This window comes from Anguilla rostrata, chromosome 5, assembly GCF_018555375.3.
Source record: "Anguilla rostrata isolate EN2019 chromosome 5, ASM1855537v3, whole genome shotgun sequence".
NCBI classification, from domain to species: domain Eukaryota; kingdom Metazoa; phylum Chordata; class Actinopteri; order Anguilliformes; family Anguillidae; genus Anguilla; species Anguilla rostrata.
In genome coordinates, this window is record NC_057937.1 from 59,165,361 (window position 1) to 59,190,418 (window position 25,058).

General features: G+C 49.1%; 3 protein-coding genes across 5 annotated transcripts in view; all 3 read right to left on the minus strand.

The window, feature by feature from the left end:
- slc38a8a (solute carrier family 38 member 8a) overlaps nt 1-1,058 on the minus strand; it is a 13,832-nt gene extending 12,774 nt beyond the window's left edge. Inside the window, exon 1 of the mRNA XM_064337424.1 lies at nt 549-1,058. Coding sequence (XP_064193494.1) covers nt 549-737 — 189 coding nt within the window. The 5' untranslated portion in view covers nt 738-1,058. The remainder of the gene's footprint in view (nt 1-548) is intronic.
- A 4,688-nt stretch (nt 1,059-5,746) lies between these two features.
- On the minus strand, nt 5,747-17,516 carry LOC135255795 (oxidative stress-induced growth inhibitor 1-like). Of its 3 annotated transcripts, none has more exons than XM_064337431.1 (6): nt 17,434-17,516; nt 15,701-16,103; nt 13,464-13,600; nt 11,272-11,463; nt 9,021-9,112; nt 5,747-7,514 (listed from the first exon to the last, which is right to left on the minus strand). In XM_064337431.1, the coding sequence occupies exons 2-6, from the start codon at nt 15,765-15,767 to the stop codon at nt 6,533-6,535; spliced, it is 1,470 nt and encodes a 489-aa protein (XP_064193501.1). In that variant the 5' UTR covers nt 15,768-16,103; nt 17,434-17,516; the 3' UTR covers nt 5,747-6,532. The 3 variants fall into 3 exon arrangements, with proteins under 3 accessions (XP_064193501.1, XP_064193500.1, XP_064193498.1); XM_064337430.1 differs by lacking the exon at nt 17,434-17,516 and adding an exon at nt 17,340-17,412; XM_064337428.1 differs by lacking the exon at nt 17,434-17,516 and having other exon boundaries at nt 15,701-16,492.
- Nucleotides 17,517-22,414: 4,898 nt separating this feature from the next.
- The window catches only part of mbtps1 (membrane-bound transcription factor peptidase, site 1), a 40,060-nt gene continuing 37,416 nt past the window's right edge, over nt 22,415-25,058 (minus strand). Inside the window, exons 21-23 of the mRNA XM_064337432.1 lie at nt 24,541-24,667; nt 23,799-23,929; nt 22,415-23,489 (exon numbers count right to left, since the gene is read on the minus strand). Of these exons, the coding sequence (XP_064193502.1) occupies nt 23,284-23,489; nt 23,799-23,929; nt 24,541-24,667 (464 nt within the window). The 3' untranslated portion in view covers nt 22,415-23,283. The remainder of the gene's footprint in view (nt 23,490-23,798; nt 23,930-24,540; nt 24,668-25,058) is intronic.

A 25,058-nucleotide genomic window follows, 5' to 3' on the forward strand; every position in this document is an offset into this window, starting at 1 on the left:
CCGACGGATGCTGCAGTCGGCCTGACATCGTCACGGCGACGTGTCGGTATTACAACAGTAAATTCCTTACCTTCAGCCCACAAGTTAATTAAGCTGTCCTCACATGACAATGAACTAATCGTGACTGAAATGTCACCTGCGTGACACGGACTGAAAAGAAGAATTTAAAGATGCTGAAACATCAATCTGAAGGCATTTTACAGGAAGGTGCCTATACAGTCCGTATCATCTGTGGTTGTATCCATGACAACAGAATAAAAGTAGTTATGCTAATTCCTGTAATTAAAAAGCGGCAGGAAATGGAAATATGCCAGCCGATTGGTAGAGCAAATCTGTATCATTAATCAGTGAGTGCACACATAAATCTCATTGTGGAACAAACGTTTGGGAACATAAATCGGTTCGCTACTCCACCTGGCACCTTCATTTATTTTAAAAGTCAGCCGCGTCAAATGACACGTAAAAATAATTGGGTAGCCTACTCTCTAAAGCTGGACTGCTTATCTGAGTTGTAAATGTGTTTGATCAAATACCGATTGATAACTCACCATTTCCACTGCGACAGCTGTGTTCACGCCCCCCGCCTTCTCGAAAGCCCACGGAAAGTTTAGCAGTCCCGCGCCCAGCGCAGATTTCAGCATAATGAATATCGCTCCGAAGGAACCTAGCCTCGGCCCGTCTGTGTCCAGCGCAGGCTTGGCCAGCAAGCTGATGCTCTCCCTCGCCAATTCTTCCATTCTTGACCGGGCCGCACGCTTCGCTCTTGACTTTCCTGAATTAAATCTTCGCCGACTCCGACAAGTGTGACGCTTTTCTTGCTCAGTGCACTTCCAAACTTCGGGTGAGAGGCGAAGGGGTGGGGTGGTGGGTGTTGGTGGAGGTGTCGCCAAAGTTTCCAAACCAATCAAAGTGAATTTTCTTTTTTCCTCGGTCCCCCCCTCGCGCCAGGGACCACCTTTGATAAATCCTAATTCGTTTGAATTGACAGGCTGTCAGTTCGGCTTCCAATCAGGGCCCGTTGTTTAATTAAGTTGCGCGGGGTTGAAATGCCCGTCTTTAATGGATCAACACATTTAACGGCTTCGTGCAAAATCTGTTAAGGGTTCGACAACATTTCTGCCACAGCGCTGTTCGTTCAGGGGAGCTTTCAGCCACGTGGGTCAGTCAGTGGGCAGTTTACATCACGTATACCAGGTAGGCTACACCTGTTGTCTCTGCGTTAATATGGAATTGTTATGTATTTTACATTAAACGTTTATTCGCCATTTAAACATCCTCGGTTCAAATAAATTAAACAGGGATGGGACTAGACAGTGAAGCCGAGTTTTTTTTCTTTTTTTGGGGGGGGGGGGGGGTGTATTACTCATTTATGTTAATTGGGTAAACAAATTATTCGCCAACTTCGGTTATTTTCTTTTTGTCAGTCGCATCTGGAATATTTAGCTGAAATGCAGTCCATTTACCATTTACCAAACATAAACAACAAAGGAGATTGCGGAGGAACCTCTCAGCTGCCCGAGTTAACACCTCACCGCTCATTATTGGAATGCAGCATGACCCCGTGACCGCTGCGACATCCCGCACCTCTGGCGGGCGCGCTCATACAGTAAATATATTACGGGCGCGACTCGGAATCGGGTGCGTGAGCGGCGCGTGACTGCCGGCAAACACTATCACCTTGGTGCCTGAGGGGCGGCAGCGGGGTGATGTGTGCACAGAGCGCATATGTGTGGGCTCTGGCGTGTGGGGGGTGTACACTGTCAAAAAAGGCATTAAAAAAAAAAAATGTATGTGAGGTTAGGGGCTGGAGGGTGTGTCTTCAGGTCTGAATGTGTGCAGCAGTAGAGGATAGTGGTCCAAGCTCACTGTCATTTTTTTTTTGGGAGGAAGGTCAAAAAGGGAAATGGCTGGCCCCTAGTCTAGACTGGACGGCTGTAGGAGGAAGTCGGGAACAAAGCTGGGAACCTTCCAGGAAAAGAGGGCATGTGACCTCGTTTAGGACGAGATTTTTAAATCCATTTAGCCGCAGATACTGGTCACAGGGTCAGTTCCCATGTACCGCAGATAATTAGCGTCCATCGAGGCTGTCATCCGAGAGGGCTTGGTGACATTTTCACAGGCGGTTCTCCCCCATTAAAAGTGGATCAGCCGGGGTTTAGAGGGACTGCCTTCACCACCTTTAATGGAATTAGTCTACTTCACAGTCCTGGGGGGGGGGGGGGGCTGATCTACGGAGTGCCCTGATAGGACGTGGGAGGGGACTGTGAGTGACAGGACAGGACGTGGGAGGGGACTGGGAGATGATTGGCTGTTTACGATGTTCAGCTCAGTGCTGCTGGGACTGATGACGGTCAGAGAGACCCAGTAAAATGACTAAATGTGAGCTGCATCCTACCCATCCACCCACTGCCATTTTGGTGGCAATTTTTTATAGATAGATGCCCTCCGAGATCGCAACCCCCCCCCCCCCCCCCAGGGTTCAGCATTTGAACACAGAGATACACATATATATGCACACACACAGGCATATATGCACACTCACACACACACACACATATATGCATGCACACATTCATGCACACATTCATGCACACACACACACACACACACACACACACACACATACACGGGCATAATAACTCAATACCAGGAGTACATCATCAGCCACAACCATATATGTCCAGCCTGTTCTGTCTGCCTTCTCTGTATTCTTTGTAAGTTCGGAGGTACACAGACAAATTGAAGGAAATTGTTCTTCTAACTGGGCCCGCAGCGATAAACATACTAAATGAGAACATTTATGTGCCTCAGTTGCTCACAACACCACTACAATGGACTCATTAGTTTTTTACCCAAAGTGTACCTAAACACTCACAATGACCCTTTGGGAAAAGTGCTGAGTTTTATGGGTTTGGCTGTACTTTTTGGACACATCCATTAGACGTTTATGTGACTCTGTGTTTGTCACATTTACAAACCCCCCCAACAAAAAAATAAAAAATAAATATGGTAGGACATTTTCTTTATTCCATCCATCTATCCAATATTCCATTCTCTTACCCGCTTATTCCTGGTCAGGGTTCTGAGGGTGGCTTGAGCCTATCCCAGCATGCATTGGGTGAGAGGCAGGACTACACACGCTGGACAGGTTGCCAACCTATCGCAGGGCATATTTACTGCTATGACTCCCAGATACTTATTTTTTTTTCTGTTTTATTCCCTACCCATTGAGTAATGTTGCTACAAGGATAGCACATCAGCAAGCATATTTTACTTTCCCCAGTACAACAGGGATGTATTTTTTAAATATATATTGCACTGAAATGTAGATCAAATCCAGTGACAATGACTACTTGAAGGCCCGGCGGCACGGCACTGTTGCCTGGTAACAAAGGAGGTCCTGGGTGTGAGTCCCAGCCCGGCTGGACTCCTTTCTGTGTGGAGTCTCCCGTGTTCTCCCTGTGTTTGTGTGGGGGTCTCTTCCAGGTAGGCTACTCTGCTTTCCTCCCACAGTCCAAAGACACGTGCCCCCCGGGGCTCGCTTGCCCCGGTTAAGTGAAGGTTGAATACAATTTACGACGTTGAGAGGGTAGATTTCTTAGCGACGCGGTCCTGACGGCTGTCCTTCTGACTGTATCCCGTAATGTGAAAACGGTGCCAAGTCGGACTCGTACGCTTTCAGAGTGAAGTGTGAAAAAAATCTTTGGGTTTTTAGTCACCGAAGATGCCTGGAAGACCCGTCTGCGTTATTCTCAATGGACGTCACCCGGTGTAGTCACGCTCGGCAGCAGCCTGCTACATAACCTTTTGCCGTTTGCTGTCGTTGCTGTGCGACTTATTCATGGAGTTCGGCCATATTTAGAACACTGTTGCCGGGGCAACACGACAGTGCTAAAACGTTCCTTCCTCGTGCCTCTGATATCCGCATGGGTCAGCTTGGCTCCCTCCCACCCTTCGGGAACCTGCGATGATCGTGGCGTTCGAGGTCAGGCGGAGTCTAACCGTCACATTTTATAAGTTACCCAATACGGTAGAGTCCTGTTTGCATTTCTGCGCGTATTTTTAAATAAATGTTACGAACTGAATCCCCACAGGTCCTGTTTCAAGCCAAATGTTTAATAGACCCAGTGTAAACACTTAATTTCTTGTTAACTTCTGTTGACCAGGCTACGGTTTTAATCCTAGTCGCCTTCGCCCGTTTCTGTCTCTAGACCAGTGGTCTCCGACCGGGTCCTGGAGAGCTACAGGGTCTGCTGGTTTTTGTTTTCACCTTAAAATCAGCACCCAATTGAGACCCAAGACACTAGGTGAGTTGAGTTAACTGTGTAACATTGCTCTAATCGATTCATGAACTACGCAGCAGACCCTGTAGCTCTCCAGGACCAGGGTTGGAGACCACTGCTCTAGACTATAGGTGCTTCGCGAGCAGTAGCCCTGGTATGTTCACACCTGCACGCGGAATAGTCTGTGAGGTAGCGAGCACCGGACAGCCAGTGGAGTAATCTCACCAGCGTGTCCTCTTACAGCAGTAGGAGTGCCTGCATATCTGTATCCCTATTATCACATACGTTACAACTGCACGCGTTTGACAAACAAAAATTGGCAAGGATGCTTGTTCATCAAATAACAGGTGTAAACAGCCAACTGAAGATAAAATAGCAACATATGGAGATCGTACAGTGGATGGAATTGAGAAAGCCTATCCCAGGCTGTTCGTTGATATTTTAAGAGTGAGGCTGTATAATGATTTATATGCACTCTGTTCAACAGATCAATGAATAAACCCTTTTCTTTAATTATCGAAATAAAACATATTTATCAATGAAATCTTTTAATTGAATTACCAGCTTTGTTCCCCTCTTTAAACAAATTGCGGGTGGTTTCCGCTGATGAGCCTTGGGGAATGACCCATTGAAGATATCAGGTCACAGCGGTGTGCTGTGTTTTGCCCGCACACAGCCGACGGCACGGTACGGGCGGTTTTATAATCTCAGAACGTTCCTGTCTAATTAATGAAGTCCAGGCCGTCTTGCTAGGGAATCCACGCGCTCACACTAATCCAGAGACGAGCAGCGTCAAGTGTTTTTTTTTTTACGTCATTGGCTAACACGCATTCTAACCTCAACCAAAACCCAAATGCAAATTCTTCACGTTTAAAATCTGCAAGTTTAAATATATCCTTTAACGCTAGTCTAGTCTCCAAAAACGGTAATCTCAGTACTGTTGTTATGAATAATAACAATGTCAATATGGAAACAGTTCAACGTGAAACAAAAAAAGATAAATGTGTTTATACATGGCAAAAGCAGATTATTGTTCCCGCAACCTAATTTTAGTTTTGTTGTGTTCATGTGCCAACATTTTTACATGCATTATGGATTTAGAGCGACCTCTGTTGGCAACAAAAAGGAATGCAACTGTAGCCAAACTGCATTTCAAAGGGTTGAAGGTACAGTAGCCCGCTCTCTTACTTCCGCAATGGCGTCACAATTTTTTATAGCGTTGTCTTGATTTGGGTCAGAAAAATTTCTCTTCGTCTTTCAATGGATTCTTTTGTTTGCCATTGCCCAAATCAGAATATTTCTACTGACCTGGAAATAAATGGTTTCCAAATGGGGAAATTAGACGGGTGAGAAGATTCATAAGATCTCTGCAAGCTCCATTAGCCTACAGTTCTGACAGCTGCGGGTAGTTTTAAAGTTTACAGCATTGGCCTATATATAAGGCACACTCTGCATATTGCAAAATTCACTATTTATTTACAGGCTTCAAAGAGGTAACTCCTTGGTTGACTGACCTTCGCCAGAACATATTGAAAAATTCCCATCTGAATGCTCTGCTTTTGCCTTTAATGTTTGTGTTCTTGCTCTAGATTTACCATTCATTATCGTCTTTTGTTTGTTTTTAACTTTTTTTTTGAGGTTTAACTGTTTGGGATGCTTTTGTGAAGCCCATTGTAACCAAGGTGGGTTCTATATAAATAAAGTTTATAATTCTGTTCGTAGCAAGTCAGTCATCATCATTATAATAATCATATTCTTCATCACCGAAACAACTTTATTTATTTACAAAATATTTAACAGGCTTAACACTTACAGTTTAGATCAGAGGTGCATTAGCTTATCCGAAAAGGGCCAGTGTGGGTGCACTAAGACCCCTTATTGGACTTATCAAGGTATTGACTGACGACTATTCAGGTGTCGTAGTGCCAAGCTAAAACAAAAACCTGCACCACATCAGCCCGTTTCAGATAATATTGAAACACCCCTGGTTTATATACTTAAATACCTTTTAAAAAAAATGTAATACTTGAAGAATAATATGTACAGTGTGTATAAATTAAAATATATAACTCGATCCGTCTGTACATTACGTGAATGAATATTAACGGAATCCATATTAACATGAGCAAAACCTCTGAAAACAGGTCGAGGTTTATGAGATTAATGACAATTCAGCTGGTCCTCTGCTCAGTCCCTACGGAAGCGTGCAGTCCGGATTTTGACAAATTCAAAATCAGACAACCCCCCCCTCATGAGGTCCCAGTCAGACCTGTTTTCCTGAGCAGGGAGGTAGCCGCGCCCAGCGCCCCGCCCTGTAGGAACCTGACAAATCCGTCGCCGGCCAGAGGTCCCAGTGCGTAGAGTCCCGGCTGGCGGGCGCTCTCGTAGGTGAAGGGGTCCGTGTCCAGGGGGTTGCGCTTGGCGCTGACGGGACGGCCCGGGTCCAGGGCCAGGCCGCGCCCCTCGTCCGGCAGGAAGGACAGGTCGGGGTTGGAGCCGATCAGGACCATCGCCATGGCGACGCGCACGTCCCGGACCTTCCCGCCGCCGCCGCCGCCGCCGCCGCCGACCTCCCGCAGGAAGCAGCGGCCGCCGGCGGCGAATCGCAGCACGCGGTGGAGCGGCAGGCCGGCGTAGCCCGGGTAGGCCCCGCCCCCTGGCGCCCGCATCATGTCGTGCACCTTGTGGTATTCGGGGAACATGACGGCGGGCAGCTGGTGGAACACGAGGGCGGGGTCGCCCGTCCCGCGCCGGAAGGCGTGGAGGACCGGCACGCCCGCCCCCCGGCCCAGCAGGACGGCGTCGGCCGCCGTGAGCCCCGCCCCCACCACCAGCAGCGGCAGGCCGGAGGCGGGGCCCAGCGCCCGCGCCCGCAGCGCCCCCTCCAGGTCGCCCACGGTGTGGCGGACGAAGGGCAGGTCCTCCCCCTCCACGCCCAGCCGGGACGGCCGGTCGTACGCGCCCGTGGCCAGCACCACGTTCCGGGCGTAGAGGCGGAACGGACTCCGCCCGCCCCCCGGCTCCTCCTGCTCCCCCCGGATCTCGTACAGCGTGGATGCGGGGGGTCCCGCCTCCTCGGAGGGGCCCCCCGGGGGGGTGTCCGGTGGGAGGGGCCGCACGGAAGTCACGAGAGCCCCGCAGCGGAAGTGCTGCTGCAGCCCCTTCACCTCCACGTAGTGCTGGTAGTACTGCGCTATGTCCCTGGTGGCCGCCCTGTTGTTCCTCAGCTGCCTGTAACAGGAAGGGCACGCAAAATGGAGGCGGGGCCTTTGGTGTCCGTCATGTCTGATGTCCGTCATTACATTACATTACATTACAGGCATTCAGCAGACGCTCTTATCCAGAGCGACTTACACAATGTTTTACACAGCTTTTACACAGCATCCATTTATGCGGCTGGACATATACTGAAGCAATGCAGGTTAAGTACCTTGATCAAGGCTACCCGGGAATCAAAGACCAGTACCTTGCCCATTATACTACACTGCCACCCTGTCTGTGACCTGTTTGTTGTGTCAGTGATGCCTGCAAGATGTCGGTGAAATGCTTGGGGAATTGGGAATATTTTATTTAACATTAAAATGCCAAATCGTAAAAGTCCAATTTTTGCACAGCATGACAGAACTGCAAAAGAAAGTCCATTGTAAAGGTCATGGAAAGGACTAAAGGTGGTTGATGTTGCTACCGCAGTAAACATAAGTAACAACATAGGCATTTAACAAAATTGGAGAAATTTTTCCTAAAATCTTCAGGACTTGTGTGTGACAAGTAAGTCTGTCTGTTGTTTAGTATTGGGCTGTTCATTACACAACAAAACACTGGAGTCATAAGAGACTTTACGATTGAAGTTTCAACACCCTTAGCGGCAGCGTTAGCCCCAGCTTCAGCACCAGCTTGTGTTAATTCATCCTTTCAGCTACAGAACCCTTGCAAGACACATTATTATCACCCTCTTTAAAGAAACGGCACTTTTGTTTCAACTGCTGTCCATCCAACCTTATTTTGTGCACTAAGCTGTAAATTGCTCGGGATAAGAGCATCTGCCAAACGACTTTTAAATGCTAATACAAATACTCGAGCCATTTAAAAAGTGGAGTGGTTCCTAATGTGGTCCTGAATGTTAATTTTCTAATTCACACCCCGCACCCCACCCCACCCTGAACACCAATTCTCACCAAGTATAACAGAAAAAACTGGACATTGCAAGACATTCACTGACCCTGCAGTTACAGATGCAAGGATACTGTATTTCAGGATAGTCAGAGAATTTCAGAGCCCTCTCACTGTAAGATCCCACAGTCAGGGCCCTAAACAAGTCGTCAAGCGGGGGGGGGGGGTGGGGTGCTGTTGGATTCTGTCGAGCGGAGGGGGGTGGTGGGTCACTTGGTAAAATCCTTCTTACATTGCATTGTTATGAAATGTTCTGTTTCCGTTCCGTTTTCAATTTATACCACTAGTTCCGCGATAGGGGATGAATAACGTAAATACGAAACTACCGTTATTTACCTTAGATAAACAATGGATCGTGTGGCCCCCCCCTCGTGGTCGTGTGGCCCCCCCCCCTAGCGGTTGTGGCCCTAAACAACCGCATACACTGTTCATGCCACGGGCCGGCCCTGCCCACAGTGAAGTACTTTACAGCAATGTGCAACACGACATCACAGCGACCATCATCTTCGTCCATCAGTCGGCCAGCCAGGTAAAAACCAAGAAAAGGTGAGGAAGATGATGACTCACCTTCCTCTCTTCGCCATCCAGTCTCTGAAGGACAGGTCGGGCATCTCCATCCAGTCCCCGAGACTGAGGGTGATCATCGATCCCTCCATCGTCTGAGAGAGAGAGAGAGAGAGAGAGAGAGTGGGACGGGGGGGTGAGAAGAAGGGGTGGGGGGTTGTGGGGGGGTGAGAAGAAAAGAGAAAGTAGAGGGGCAATGAGAGAGGGAGTAAGAGGAAGGAGAGAGGGAGGAGTGACATAGGGGGGAGAGAGAGATAGAGAAGAGAAAGAGAAGGAGGGAATGAGAATTGTCAGCGATTGCGACTCGATGCGAGGCCCAGGACAGGCAGTGACCCATCAAACCGAACGGCCTCGAGTTTCACTAAAGGCACCCGCACCTGCGCTAAGACTCCCTCAGGTAGCACCGTACCAAACGACATCATAACGAAAACGAAATTACAGCCGGCCACCGGGGCGCCCCCGCAGAGCGGCGCCAAGCCGACCCCCCGGTGCCGCCGGCCGGGCTCGGAAGAGGCAATCCATCGCGGCGGATTGCTCGTCACCGGGGAAACGATGACACGTCTCGAAGAAACGAATCGCGTTTGTGAGCGCAAGGGAGGCGGTAGAAACAGACAAGTTGGAAAAGTGCAGCTGCCAAGAGGACGTGCTCAGATTACAGCCTGTGAGAGAGAGAGAGAGAAACAGCTGGGAAGTAGAGAAAGACGGAAGTAAGAGGCACTCGTTTCCCCTGATACAACGCAAACAGACGTGAGATTTATGGTCCTACAGGACCAAGAAAAATCAGCTGGTCTCTGCAGAGAGAACTCAGCCAGCAGAGTACTGGCTGTGCAGTTTATTGGGCCTAATAACACTCACACTCTCTCTCGCACTCTCAGGCACACACACACGCTCTCACGAACACACACACTCACACTCTCTCGGACTCTCGCCCACACACACTCTCTCTCTCTCAAACACTCACACACTCACTCTCTTCCAGACACACACAGTCTCTCACAAACACTCGCACACTCACATACACACACTCACACACGCTCTCACTCCGTCTCTCTCACACACACACACACACAGACACTCTCTCTCACACACACACACACACACACAAGACAGAAGCGTATACCACGAGACACAGTGCAGAAGCAGTAAAGAGAGTGTGTGAGAGAGACAGAAATGGAACAATATTAAAGGGGAAGAACACATTTAATTTAAAGTCTTATGGTTTGGGTGCTCGTCAAAGGGAATTTTGAAATAGACCGGATAAAGCAAGTCTCACAACAAAGAATGGAGGGGTGGTCACTCTTCCACATGGCTGCCTCTCTTTAAGAAATGCCATTTTGTTTTGACAGAATCTTAGATGAGAGGCACAGGACATCATGTTATTTTTGGAAATATCTATTTATTTCAGCAACGGCCTTTGGACCTTTTGTTTTTGTTTCTTTTTGTCCGGAAATAAAAATGACAGCTTCGTATGAAGTTATCCTGCTCCACTGTATCGCCAGATCTTTTCTCGCTCTTGAAATGTTCAAAGAGTGCAAAGAATAGCCATACATTCAGTCAAGATGTTTCACTCAAAAACAGAAAAGTGAGCGAGAGATAATACAAATGAAATAAAATCATCGCCCCCCCACCTCTTTTCTACTCCCACAAAGGTACAGATATGTATAAGTGCTTTCATCTAATTTAATTTAATAATTTCTCTTACATTTCAGAAATTAATACTTCAAATGCAGCCTCACTGCTCTTACTTCAGAAATTGTATGTTGGAAATGTAAATGGTGAACAGAATCCAAAGAGCACTCATCTACGCCTCGGATATCCAATCTTAACCGAGAAGAGCCATTATTATTCACCTTTATTTAACCAGGAAGTCTCATTGAGATTAAAATCTCTCTTTCAAGAGAGACCTGGCCATGGTAGCAGTAGTAGGCCTGCACAATAGCTACAGACAGTACAACAAAAAAGTCAACTGAACATACACGTAACTGAAAAGAGCCATCACCAAGACACCGGATTCAACAAAATTAACTAATCGTGGTCTTCGATCACGATCTTTAAAGAAGTTGATTCAAGTGTCCTAATGTTGGGCTAAGACAAAACCTGCACCCACACGGGCCCTTTTTGGATAAGACTGGACCCCTCCGCCCTACACTATCAGGGCTTTGAGTCAGATAAGGCACAGTCACATATCTGGGCCCGGTTTGCGTACCCTTCTGAGTCACGGGTGCACCTGCTCTCCTCTGACATCACTTCCTACCTGCCAGGCCCCTCCAGCTGGGCCCTTGCCGAGCACCAGGTGGGCCACGCCCCGCTCCGGTTCCCTGCGCCAGGAGAGCAGCGATTCGGCTGACCCGCCCAGGTCCCCGTCCGGCCGGACCAGGGCGTCGAACAGCAGGCCGAGGGGACTGGGGCTGCGCCCGTCCAGCCCTTCAGACAGGTACTCCAGGTCCTGCAGGTTTGGGCCGGGGGGGGGGAAAGGAGTGGTTACTGTCTGATGCATTAGCTGGGCAATGACTCTGTGTTAGCCTTTCCTATGCAATACGGAGAGGCAGTGTAGCACAACATTTAGAGAAGTGGACTTACAACTCCCTGATTGGAGGTTTGATTCCCAGTGGGGGTGCGGGGGCGTGTGGGGTGGTCACTGTTCAGCTAATATTCATTTTTCTGTCATGCATTAGCTGGGCTATGACTTTGTGTTAGCCTTTCCCATGCAATATGGAGAGGCGGTGTAGCACAGCGTTTAGAGAAGTGGGCTTACACACTCCCCGATTGGGGGTTTGATTCCCAGCAGGGGAAGCACTACTGTTATACTCCTGACCCTTGACCCTTGACCCTTGTACTTAACATGAGTTTCTTCAGTAAAATATCCAGCTGTATTAACGGATCGTATTAGCTCTGTATTAGAGTGTAAATGTGAATGCAAGCTCAGGCCCTTTTGGACATACAGAACGGGTCCAAATAATACAGGAACAGCATTAGCTATACCAAAACAACAAGGCTGGTTCTCAAGGTGCAGTTTCAGCTGACTGACAAGACCTGACTGTGCGTGGGTCTTAACTGTGACCATATGGTGGGCGTCATAAAAACAATGAAGTCTTGTTAACCTACTTTAAAAAATAAGCGCGAGTCCACACACTCATGTATGCATGACCACACTGTGCACGTGCGCGCACACACACACAGAATTGCTGACAGCAACTTTTCATTCCCCATTTAATAATTAAACCTAGTGAAATCTTGAAATCTTGGATGACACACTTCACTAGGTCACCGACATCAGGGAATGAGCTCCCAGAAAAACAGAGCAGGGCCACACTAATGCTGCGTCAGCAGAATGGCGTAACGTGTGGCAGAGCAGCAATGGTTAGGCTTGAACCACTGACCTAAGCAAGACTAATGTTTGCGAGCACAATGTTAGGCGAACATGACCTAGATCAGCAGAAGGGACTAACGTGTGTGTGGCAGAGTAGCAATGGTTAGGCTTGAACCATGACCTAATCAGCAAAGGACTAAGTGGCAGAGCAGCATGTTAGCTGAACCCTGACCAGTCGCAAGACTAACGTGTGTGTGGCAGATGAATGGTAGCACGCACTAGTCAGCGAGACTAGTGTGTCAGGCGCAAGTAGGCTTAACCACTGACCAGACCAGAGGTAATGGTGTGCAGAGTAGCAAGGACTGACATGACTAATCCGGGCTAATGTGTGTGTGGCAGAGCACAATGTTAGGCTTGAAACCATGACTAGATCAGCAGAATGACTAACGTGGTGGGCAGTGACAATGGTGTGCTTGAACCACTGCCCTAGTCACAGACATGGTGGCAAGCAGCAATGGTTAGGCTCGACCATGACCAGATCAGCAGAAGGGCTACGTGTGTGTGGCAAGCAGCATGGTGCTTATCGATCAGAGAATGAGTAGTATGGCAGAGCATGGTAGCTCGAACACTGACCTAGATCAGCAGAAGGGACTAACGTGTGTGTGGCAGAGCAGCAATGGTGTGGCTTATCCTAGATCAGCAGAATGGAGTAATGTGTATGTGGCTGAGCAGCAGTGGTGTGGCTTATCCTAGATCAGCAGAATGGAGTAATGTGTGTGCGGCTGAGCAGCAGTGGACAGGCTGTAATCTTGCTGGAGGGTGAGGTTTGACACACATTCAATGAAAGGAAAATTGCCTTGAAAACAGGCTGAACAAAATATGCATAAGTGAAACACCGGGAGCAAATCTTTTTGAAATGCTCTGAAAGGTTAATAACCCAAAAAGCAGGTTTTTTTTTTTTTTACATTTTTTTTATTTTCTTGCATAAATACTTTGTTAAGTGGCAGCCTACTTTAATCTTGTAAAGTGCAAGGTCTTCCAATTAAATTGAAATAAAAATAAAAATTAAAAAAGTGGGTTATTGAGTTTTTCCCAGATCGGCCCGGTCGACACGGTGGAGGGGTGGTGTGACGTACCTGTTCCAGAAGGCACTGCCCGGAAATTTCCAGAAGTTTCCGGTGCAGAATGGGGTTGGGGTGGGAGGCGGCCTCTCTCACGTACGGCCTGTAGCCAGACAGGAAGTAGGACAGGCAGATTCCAGATGGGCCGTTACCTGGGATGCCACAGACAAGACACAGGAAGAAGGGCGGGGTCAACAAACCGCAGAAAAAAGAGACCGTCGATTCCAAAGATGTTCAAATGGACTGCATTTATATAGTGCTTTTATCCAAAGCGCTTTACAATTGATGCCTCTCATTTGCCAGAGCAGTTAGGGGTTAAGTGTCTTGCTCAAGGACACTTCGACACGCCCAAGGCGGGGTTTGAACCGGCAACCCTCCGACTGCCAGACAATTGGTCTTACCTCGTGAGCTGTGTCGCCCCTGAGCCTCAAGCCTGTCATACTACCCAACTGCACCAGAACCAGCACAGTTAAATTTACATGCTCAAGTCGTAAACATATTTTCCTACTAGGATGCATTATAATTTGACTTAAATGATGATGTCGTTGTCAGCATTACCTAGTCGAGTCTAGTCATCACAGTGGTACGCTTAAATTGGGGCACACCTGGTCAAATGGCACATTTGTTGAAGTGAAAAGAAGTCAACATAAGCTCTGCAGGACCCTAACTTAAACAGGACTGCAAGTTTCAATGCACAGAGGCTAATTATTTGCTGAATTTAATGGTTTGGAAAAGAAAACATTAAAAGTAAAACGTGGGGCCGATAACCTATTTCAGTTTTTTTTTTCAACCCATTCAGTTCAGCTAATAAAAAGTAATTATGCATTAAAATGAGCAGAAATATGTCTAGTTTTTACCCCGCAGAGGTTGCGTTTAATCTTTTAACAAAATGTGCAATTTGACCAGCGGTACCCAAACCTTTGCACACCACTGTATGTATATTGAACCTGTTAGCTGTGGGGTACGATGAATTGGTTCATATGACATATGGCACGTAGCCAATCAACTTCAAGGCAATTTCAGGATTAGCAGAAACCAGCCGTTAAAAGGTGGCGCTGAATAGATTAAAAGTACGATCTAATCAGTCCTGGAGGTGTGAAAATCCATTTTGAGCTTGGCTTGTATACAAAGGTCACTGGGAAATAGGCCTGCCATTTTAGAAAATCCGAATCCTGCACTGAGCTGGGCCTAAATGACATTATGAGTACCTTTGGGCATTTTGGAAGACTCACTGGGAATCTGTCCGGCACAGTGACGGCCATTTTGCTGAGGCCTAAACCTAATACCATAAATGAGTCACATGCAGGTATTATGAAGCACCTTAGGTTGGGTTCTGAGCAGACCTGGGTCAAATACAAATATTTGTTTTGGATTCAAATACTTTTCTGTGCTCTGTTGATCTTGCCTGGTATACTTGAGCCAGCCAATATGACCAGAAGTCGGGGTCTGCAGTTTTTGAGAGTATTTCATTGGTTCCAATACACCAGACAAGATCAGTAAAGCACAGAAAAGTATTTGAATCCAAAACAAATACGTACTTGACACCATGTCTGGTTCTGAGAACGTATTAGCAGTTTACCCTACTGTTATTTAACATGTCTGTACAACCTTAAATATTATTTTTTTTAAACAAATCAGAAGAAAATAAAGAAAGAGGCAATTATTTGAAAGTCAACCTGGGGGATCATTTCCAGCCAGACGCACATTTCGGGTGAAAAAGGCCGTCCCCAAATCAGATTTATAAACGCTGATAAATGTGGTCAACCAAGAACTTTCCCAGGGTTTTGAATTATCAAAGAAAAACTGTGACCATCCAGAGAGAACCAGGCCCAGAACGTTCCCAGTCCGCCTGTGGGGAGAGTTCACTGAACAGCGTTCTGCCGCCGTCCAAAATTTAGTGACCGTTTGAGCTGGAACTCGTATTCACTCGTTTCACTTCTTGTCAATCATTGTCCAGGACCAGCTGTGGCCCGAGCCATATTAAGAGCGTGACTTCACCGGCAGCGTGTGACCTAACTGCTGCGCCAGTTTTCCTGGTGGTTTGGGAAACGGCGTTGCTACGATCACCGATTAATTCCACATTCAGGAGGATTTTCTAACAGTAAAACAAATTATTTAAAAAGAGTGATCCAGACACCATGACTGAGTATTTTTTTTCTCTCGCAGAAGTGAATGGGGTGAATAAGGGCTTTTATCAGCAGCTGCTCTGCTGGTTCTGTTGGTCAACTGACCTGTCCGTCACTGATACTCACCAATGATGACAACCGGGAGGGGCTCCTGGGGGCGGAGTCCCAAGGGTCCCTTCTTTCTGGGGATCATAGTTGTGCACTCTGTCTGTGTGTGTGTGTGTGTGTGTGCATGTGTGTGTGAGTGAGAGAGAGTGTGTGTGCGTGCGTGTGAAAGAGTGTGTATGTGTGTGTGTGTGAGAGAGAGTGTGTGTGTGTGTGTGTGTGTGAGTGTGTGTGTGTGTGTGTGTGTGAGTGAGAGAGAGTGTGTGTGTGTGTGTGTGTGTGTGTGTGCGTGTGTGTGTGAGTGAGTGTGTGTGTGTGTGTAAGAGAGATTGTTTGTGTGTGAGTGTGTGTGTGTAAGAGAGAGTGTGTGTGTGTTGGTATGGTAAAGGAGTGTTTAGGGGGCTGATAAATCCCTCCTGGGATCCTGTGGAAACATTCCCACACACCGGAGTGTTAATCCCACACTTATGCGCCTCACAGAACTCCTTATCCAGAGAAACTTCCAGAACAGGCTTTATAACAGCAACAGCAGATGCCCTGTGGTACAGATACGGAAGCGGACATTGACACAATCGATGCAGAGCGTGACACAGTGCTACGGTGAACCTGCCCCATACAGTCAGCCAGAGGAGTCAGAGAGAAGGGGGTGCAAGAACTCAGCAACAAAAACATTCCGTAACATCAATGGGAAAAGTGCACCGTGCCTTTGAGTCTTGAGCAGGTCAAAGTTCGGCGGATAATAGACACGTTACGCAAGTAGACGGGCCCCTCAGGAAAAACGAGCAAATCCACAACGCCCAGGAGACCTCTCAGATCCAGCACCCCCCCCCCCCCCCCCCCACCAATCAACCCCCCAACACAATCACAGCGCTCCAGTCGACCTCTTCCAGCCAACAACTGCCTTCAGCGCTGACACTGGTTATTATAAAACAGAACGGCACAGAACCGTGTGCACGCGTGTTTGTATTTATGACCACAACACACACACACACCCCCTTAAACACCCGCCCACCACCGCACAGGAGTTTGTGTGCCTTCCTCTCTTCGCAAGGAAGGCACACAAACCCCAAACGCAAAGCGAATCTCTGCTCCAGACCTCCAGGCGCTTACGGAAGTGACACCGGCGCCGATTTCCCGGACCACCTGAGCTCAAGCAGCCGTTTACCTGAGATCACATGACCTGTCGGCCGCCATCAGGAAGCGAAGGAACCGTTGGCACTTACGGTACAGCGCCAGCTTCCTGCTGCCGCGCTGTTACTGTTACACAAACGCTGATCTGTCCGTCCGGTAGCCATGGTAACACTCACCCCTCCCCCCCCCCCCAAATCCCCACCCCTCAGAAACTCCCATTTTCCCCGAATCAAATGCGAACACTCATTGCTGCTCTTCACACAAACACAACACTGACATTCATTTCCCTACTTCCCGTAGCCATGGTAACACTACTGAACTACTGAAGGTGCTGCCACCTGAATCCACAGAGAGGGCATGACTCACCTGGACGTGGCAGGTGGGCGTTAAGCAAACAGGTGCAAACGAGGCAGGTAGAGAACCCAGGGGAAATGATTGGAGGCAGGGAAAGAGGGGGGGGGGGGGTAGGCCAGGGGAAAGAGCCCAGCGATGAGGGGGGAGAGGGGGTAGGAAGGGCAGGTATGCTCACCTGAGAACAGCGCTCAGCGAGGCAGGTAGAGAAGCCAGGGGAAACAGCCCAGTGATGGGGGGAGAGAGAGAGAGGGAAGGGCAGGTATACTCACCTGAGAACAGCGCTCAGCGAGGCAGGTGGTCGGCAGACACAGAGAAGCTGAAGAGCGCGGGGTGGGGGGGGCGGGAGTTCGCGGACCCTGTCGCTGGCAGACGGGGGGTGGGTGTGTGAGGTTTCGAGAGTCCCGCTCGTGGTCTAAATGCTGAGCTGCAGCCTTCGTAGCCGCCCCTAAGGGGGAGGGGGCGGGGCCTGAATGTTACAGCTGAGAAACCGTGATTCAGCAGTCCTCGTGGCTTGTTGATGATTGACGGCTGACCTGGAGGAGGGAGAGGGGCCGGGGGGAGGCGGGACTCGGAGTCCGATTGGCCGTAAAAGACACCGGCAAACAGCCAAACGCTGACCTAATGTTTACATTACAGAACGAGGCCATTGTGCTCAGGAAACTGGGACACCGGCAGGTTTACTGTAGATCAGAGGGCATTCGTCCGCCATGACTGGGCAAATCATGCAGCTTTCATTGCACTGGATGCTCAGCGTCTCTCACGTGGTTTTTACCTCTGTGTCACATTCAAGGCAACCGAGACACTGGTTGTTTTTTATTCACACCATTTCCCCAGTAAAAAGAGGGACATATTTAACCAAGCAATGTTTTAAGTTCGACCTGGTGTGTGTGTGCGTGTGTGTGCATGCCAGTGCGTTTATGTGTGTGTGTGTGTGTGTGTGTGTGTGGGTGTGGGTGTATCATGCCAATGCGTTTATGTGCGTGTGTGTGTGTGTGTGCATGCCAGTGCGTTTATGTGTGTGTGTGTGTGTGTGTGTGCATGCCAGTGCATTTATGCGTGTGCGTGTGTGTGTGTGCATGCCAGTGCGTTTGTGCGTGTGTGTGTGTGTGTGCATGCCAGTGCGTTTGTGTGTGTGTGTGTGTGCGTTTGTGCGTGTGTGTGTGTGTTTGTGTGAGTGTGTGTGAGTGTGTGTGTGTGAAACATGCCTGCCTTTAAGGGCGGACTCTGCTGATGCCTCTCGCGCTATCGGACCCTGTATTGAGCCACTTTGTCAGCAGTGAAGTATGCGGCTTTAAGAGGCCGTTTATCGCAGCGCAGATTAGACCCGGCACACTTCAGCGCCGTTATCAGCCGCGGTGTGGCTCTATCGCTGGTGTGGCTCTACCGATGGGGTGGCTCTATCGATGGGGTGGCTCTCCTGATGGGGGTGGCTCTACCAATGGGGTGGCTCTACCCCTGGTGTGGCTCTATCGATGGGGTAAGCTCTATCGCTGGGGTGGGCTCTACCGCTGGGGTGGGCTCTACCGCTGGGGTAGCTCTACCGCTGGGGTGGGCTCTACCGATGGGGTGGCTCTATCACCGGGGTGGCTCTACCCCTGGGGTGGCTCTATCGATGGGGTAGCTCTATCGCTGGTGTGGCTCTACCGATGGGGTGGCTCTATCGCTGGTGTGGCTCTATCGATGGGGTGGCTCTATCGATGGGGTGGCTCTACCGATGGGGTGGCTCTACCCCTGGGGTGGCTCTATCGCTGGGGTAGCTCTACCGATGTGGTGGCTCTATCGCTGGTGTGGCTCTATTGATCGGGTAGCTCTATCAATGGGGTAGCTCTATCGCTGGTGTGGCTCTATCGATCGGGTAGCTCTATCGCTGGGGTGGCTCTACCCCTGGGGTGGCTCTATCGATCGGGTAGCTCTATCGATGGGGTAGCTCTATCGCTGGTGTGGCTCTATCGATGGGATAGCTCTATCGCTGGAGCGGCTCTACCAATGGGGTGGCTCTACCGCGTGAAAGCCGCTCTGGTGGGGGCGACTTCAGTCCTGCAGGCTGTGAAAACAACAGTACATCACTTTACAGGCATTTAGCAGACGCTCTTATCCAGAGCGACTTACACAACTCTTTACGTAGCATTTGCACTGCATCCATTTTATACAGCTGGATATATACTGAAGCAATGCAGGTTTAGTACCTTGCTCAAGGGTACAACAGCAGTGTCCTACCCGGGGAATCGAACCTGCAAACTTTAGTGACGGTTCCTTACTCATTATACTACACTGCCGCCCCCAACCACCGCCATGCGCTGACTGCCGAGGGGAAAAGTAAAAATTCAAAAATAACCGATTCTGTTGAACTCCATTTTACTTGCAGTGGTTGAAAGACAATCGTGTCTGTCAGTTGATTAGCATCCAGCGGCAACGTGCCAAATGAGCCGAGCAGCCAATAATAATCACGCGCTGGAGTGGGCAGGCCTACATTCCCGCCTCCAGGGAACTCCAGGTAACCAATGGCGATGCCTGCGTGACACACATGTCCCCGCCTCCAGGAAATGTAACCAGTGGAGCCACCTGATTGGTGGAGCCCGATACAGGCTCCTCAGTGCAGTGAGGTAGCCAGATTGAATTCGTGCCAGATGGACAGATTCTCAGCCTACCTGTAACATTATATTCATTTCATACATTACTGCATGCGCTACACCCCCAAACCCATTTCTCTACCAAAGAGCCGGATACGTTTTCTATATGTGATGAAGTTCATCAGCCTTTGCGATTAAATCCTAAAAACGGTACTCTTCAAATTGTGATAAGATGGTGCACTCTGTTGAACATTTTATTGCCTAGAAGGTCACGTGCCCTGGACGGCTTCACTGTCACGACCTTCCAGGGGAAGATAAGGAATTCTGAACACGGATGTTGTGCGTCCGGTGTCCAGCTGTACTTTTCCATCGTGTATGTGTGTGTGTGTGTGTGTGTGTGTTGGCATTCCTTTAAGAGGTAAGGAGTGGAGGGGGGGTCATGTGACTCTGGTTTATCCACATATCGATTGGACGAGGAAATGGGCCACGAGGTCACAAACAGCAGATAAGAATCCGAGGGCTAGCATCGGCCTTTTGAAAAAAAAAAAAAAAAGAAAAGAACACATAGGATCCAGGTCCACTTCCTGTTTCACCCCAGTAATGGTAAACCAGGGGCTGGCAGGCAAATCCTTGCCCGACAACAATTCTCTCTTTCCAGAATCCCATCCAAGTGCAGGGGACTGCGTTTAAAAAGATCTCTTTTATTCGACTGGCATTTGATGACATTCTCTCCTGCTTTTCAGGAAATGTGACTCTTCAGACTTCAAACGTCTAAAAGCAGAGGTGGAGAACTCGGACGTGTCACAAGAGCACACACGTCGAGAGCCTTTTCCACCGCGACAGCTCACAGCAGACGAGAAGGTTCGGAACAAAAAGCCAAATACTGGCAGCCCCCGACACACGTAGGCTCTGAGAAGGAGCGGTATATCTCGATGGAAATCATCAGAACAACCAACCAGGAAAAAAAACATCTCCGCTCAGATCGGCTTAGACGGAAGCCAATCAGAGGGTGCGTCGCTGACGTCTGATTTTTATAAGGCTGATTACGAGCACAGAATACAATCCTGCCCCGTCCTGCAGATAATTTGACGTCTGACAATTTCTGAAATTGAGGTCGTAGGTCATCCAACGAGACACTCGACCTTCAAAAATCCACCTGTAGCACAAAAATGTCATTTATAATAATAAGACTGGGGTGTCATGTCACCGAGTGTGGGTGGCGCTACAATTACCTGTCAATCACAGACTTGTTGGCACCAAGAAGAAGGTTCTGATCGTCACAGAATACGAAGATTTGTCTAAATAAGCTTGTTTCTGGTGGCATGTCATAGTTCCGCTCATTTTTAGTGTCACAATGCCTCGTTCTTTGTCACTAAGTGCTGCCAGGATTGGGGTCAATTCCATTTTAATCGGTTCAATTCAGGAAATTAATTGGATTGCCCAAATTGAATAAAATGGCCATTATGTTCTTGGGAGGCATTTTCCAGTTAATTAATTCCATTTGAACTGACTGCTGAAATGTAACCGATCCAAATTTAGACTTCTACATTCTAGAACGTCCTCCCAACAGTACACATGCAACAATAAAAGTGTGTCAGAACCTAATCAGAAGATTCTGTTAATCATTTCTCTCTCTCTCTCAACTGTCACGCTCTCTATTACAGCCCGGTTATAAAAACACAATATAAAGTGTTACAAAGACTAAGATATCATTTGTGCCAGTTTTTTCTGGGTGCCACTTCCTCTCTGGGACATCGGAGGGGAAGAAGAGAACCAGTTTATGCGTAGATGAAAGATCCCTCCGTACAGGGATACAGTGCCGTCTGCATTTGGACAGTGCCACAAAGTTTGTTTTGTTTTGTTTATGTATAGAAGGGACTGGGATTACTAAACTCTTCACCCAATATGGAAGCGAGTACCCTCAAATTAAAGCCGGCAGTCTTAATTTAAAACCTCATATTCATCCTTTCCATTTCAAATCCTATGTGCTGGAGTACAGAACCAAAACATCAAAAATTGTGCCACTGTCCAAATACTTACTGACGACACTGCAGCACGTCACCGTCACTGCCTCGCCTTCACCTGTGAGCTGAACAGCAGTCACTGACCTCTGACCTCGTTACCTGTCTGAGGTAACTCAACCCGTCTTACCTGCTGTTCCATGCACACACCTGTACAGGTCACCTGTCTGTCGCTGCGATTGGAAAGCTCCACACATACGCACCTGTATCAGAGCATCGGGTGTCCAGGCTGCCCAGGTGCATGCCTCTATCCGCATCACAACTCACCTGTGCAACTTCCCGTTCCTCTCACCTCACAGACCACAAGTACACCTGTACCATCACCTGCTGCCAGAAATGGCCACAGCTAGAGGCCGAATGCATGCATTGGTAAAGTAGTATCAGTACGGAACTGTTAAGTAGGTACTGTGGCCTCACAACCTTGGCCCCCCCATCGAGGGTCAAAGGCCATGGAGCACTGGCCCCAATTTCCCGGTCATTAATCCATTTTTACCCCCAGGTGAGACTCTCATACTGGAGGGGGCTGAAGAGACACACCCCCCACCCCCCCGACTTTTCATTCACACAGTAAAATACTCTGAGATAACCAGCGCGATAGAGACACAATCCAGTATTACAGTAAGCGAGGCAGACAAAGAAAGGCAGAGGCACACGAGGGCTGAGCTTCATAATGAATGAGATATATTTGAAAAGGATCCACCCCCCCCCCCCGCTCCACCAGCGGGGGCGAGATCACAGGGCGTATTTACACTTCACCAATGACGGAGCGTACTGACGGAGGAACCGCCCGAGCAAACCGAGCGGGCGGTGAGGCCGCCTGGACCTACAAAAATAAAAATACAGGAAAACAAAACTTAAAAAAAAAAAAAAAAAAAAAGAAATACAGGGAAAAAAAAAATAGTAAAAAATAAAAAATAAAAGCACGAATAGAAAAATTTCCCAAATGCTCATTGCTAAAATCCGAAAGTTCTGTCCAATTTGATTGGTCGAGTTCTTCTCCCCCCTCCCCCATTAAGTCCCGGGGGGGGGGGGGGGAAGGGCGTCATTCAGTAAACGCATGAAAAACAATAAATACAAAAAGAGGAGAAGCAGGATGTCACCACCCCCCCGCCTCCCCTCCCCTCCCCTCCCCCCCCCCCCCCACAGCAGCTCCATTTGGTCTGTGGAATGAGAGACACGGCCAGGGGGAGAAGAATGTCGAGGTTTCCCGTGGGTTAAACTCATCCTGGGGAGGGGGGGGGGTGGATTATCCTCCTGGCTTTTCGAAAGTCCGTCTCCCGTAAGTATTCCAAACATTGCTTCAGCCCGACCCCCCCCCCCCATCCCCCCCCCCCACCGCACCGGGTAAATCCACCATGGCTCCCGGGGACGATTTTCGTCCTGGTCTGAGTCCGGCAGGAGAGAAGCGATACAATTAAAACCCCCGTCAAGAGAGGTAAGACGGTCGTCCCTTATTGGCCAGCTGGCCGGCGAGCTCTCTCTCTCTCTGAGGGTCAGGGGGCGGGGCCTGGGGGCAGAGGGGGCGGGGTCAGACGGTGGGGGTCTTGCCCGTGTGCGTCTGCGGGGGCTGCTGCAGGAACAGAGGCCGCTTCACCCGAGGCTTCCTCCGCTTGGGCTTGCTCCGCACCTTGGTGAGCTGCACCACGAAGAAGGCCAGCACCACCATGGCCCCCAGGAAGGCGAACACCGGGATGGTCTGCCCCACGTCCTGGTTGTACCGCCCCGGCATGATGCCTGCGGAACGCACCGCAGAGGTCAGAGGTCACACATACCCAGAACGTGTTAACGCATCAAATTCCAAATATCAATACACAAACAGACTTATAAAAGGTACAGCACATCTAAAATAAAGCAAGCCCCCAAATTGCAATGAGTCTGTTTAAGGGAACAACATAGCAGCTTTAATGGAATCAGTAGCCAACAGAGAGAGGCGGAGTGATGCATTCTGGGATTTGTGGTTTTCTTTGGTTAAACCGCTTGTCAGCCAGGACAGTGAGGCTGTCGGTTGTGGGCGGAGCACCGAGCGTCCCGTCCGTCACTCACCTCCGGGGATGTCCCAGGCCCCACTCTCTCCGGGGGACAGGGGTCGCACCTGGGGCCGGTACGCCCGCACGTTGGGCAGGGTCACCTTGTCCGTGTCCACAGACAGCAGCTTCTGGTGCTTCCACAGGTTACTGCGGAAACGGAGAGAGGAGACGCACGGTCAGACCACTTCAGTACAGAGGGGAGGTCCAGGGTCAGACCATTTCAGTGCGGAGGGGAGGAGCAGGGTCAGACCATTTCTGTACAGAGGGGGGGTCCAGGGTCAAACCATTTCTTTACAGATAGGAGATCCAGGGTCAAACCATTTCTTTACAGATGGGAGATCCAGGGTCAAACCATTTCATTACAGAGGAGAGGTCCAGGGTCAAACCATTTCATTACAGAGGAGAGGTCCAGGGTCAAACCATTTCATTACAGAGGAGAGGTCCAGGGTCAAACCATTTCATTACAGAGGAGAGGTCCAGGGTCAAACCATTTCATTTCAGAGGGGAAACGAGGGTTGGACCACGTCATTACAGAGGTGAGGCAGGCACACCTCCCCAGAGCCCGGGCACAGTTTCTGCATGCCACGATCTCTCTCTCTCTCTCTCTCTGCTCGCTTTGGCAGTGGTTCCAGGCTCGTGTGCTTAGATTAATCAGAACTGGGCAGAACGCCATGTTCCGTCCGGAAGTGACTCTCCCGCCAGGTGCAACGGGTTCTAGGCCCTCCCGTTTAGAACCCGGCATAACCGGGGGAACCCACCTGGGCGCCGTCTCGTTGAGGGGCTGCGGTTTGGCCCAGGACAGGTGAGGGCAGGCGGGCAGCGGGCGGGGCTTGGGGTCGCCCAGGTACGCCTCCAGCACCTTGGAGTACCGGTACAGGTGATTACCTGGAGGGGGAGAGAGAGAGGGAGCGAGGGAGCGAGGGAGAGGGAGAGTCAGAACGAGAGAGAGGGAGAACGAGAGCGAGGGAGAGGTAGGTGTTCAAATGTGAAGCTGAAGATAAATTTTGGGATTTAACTACAAGAGATGAATGAAATCATTTCTGACAGAATCCAAAAGGCACTCATCTTAACTAATAAGAGCTGTCAGATTGGATTTTGAATGTGTTTTGTATACATATTTTGCAAGCATATTTATTTGGTATATATTTTTTTTTATTGTTTGTTCTACAGTAAGGCATTTTCCAGCAGTCTGCTTGTATTTAAGGTGCTCAGTAAATAATCTGTATCATTCCTGACTATGAAATAAAGCTGATTTTTAGGCTGGGATGTACATGTT

Excerpts from the sequence above, each read along its gene's own strand:
- LOC135255795 (XM_064337431.1), bottom strand. The coding sequence starts at position 15,767 with ATGATCCCCAGAAAGAAGGGACCCTTGGGACTCCGCCCCCAGGAGCCC. Across the intron at positions 11,464-13,463 it reads GGCAGTGCCTTCTGGAACAG|GACCTGGAGTACCTGTCTGA; the intron begins GTACGTCACACC and ends CCAAACCTGCAG. Across the intron at positions 7,515-9,020 it reads TGGATGGCGAAGAGAGGAAG|GCAGCTGAGGAACAACAGGG; the intron begins GTGAGTCATCAT and ends TTCCTGTTACAG.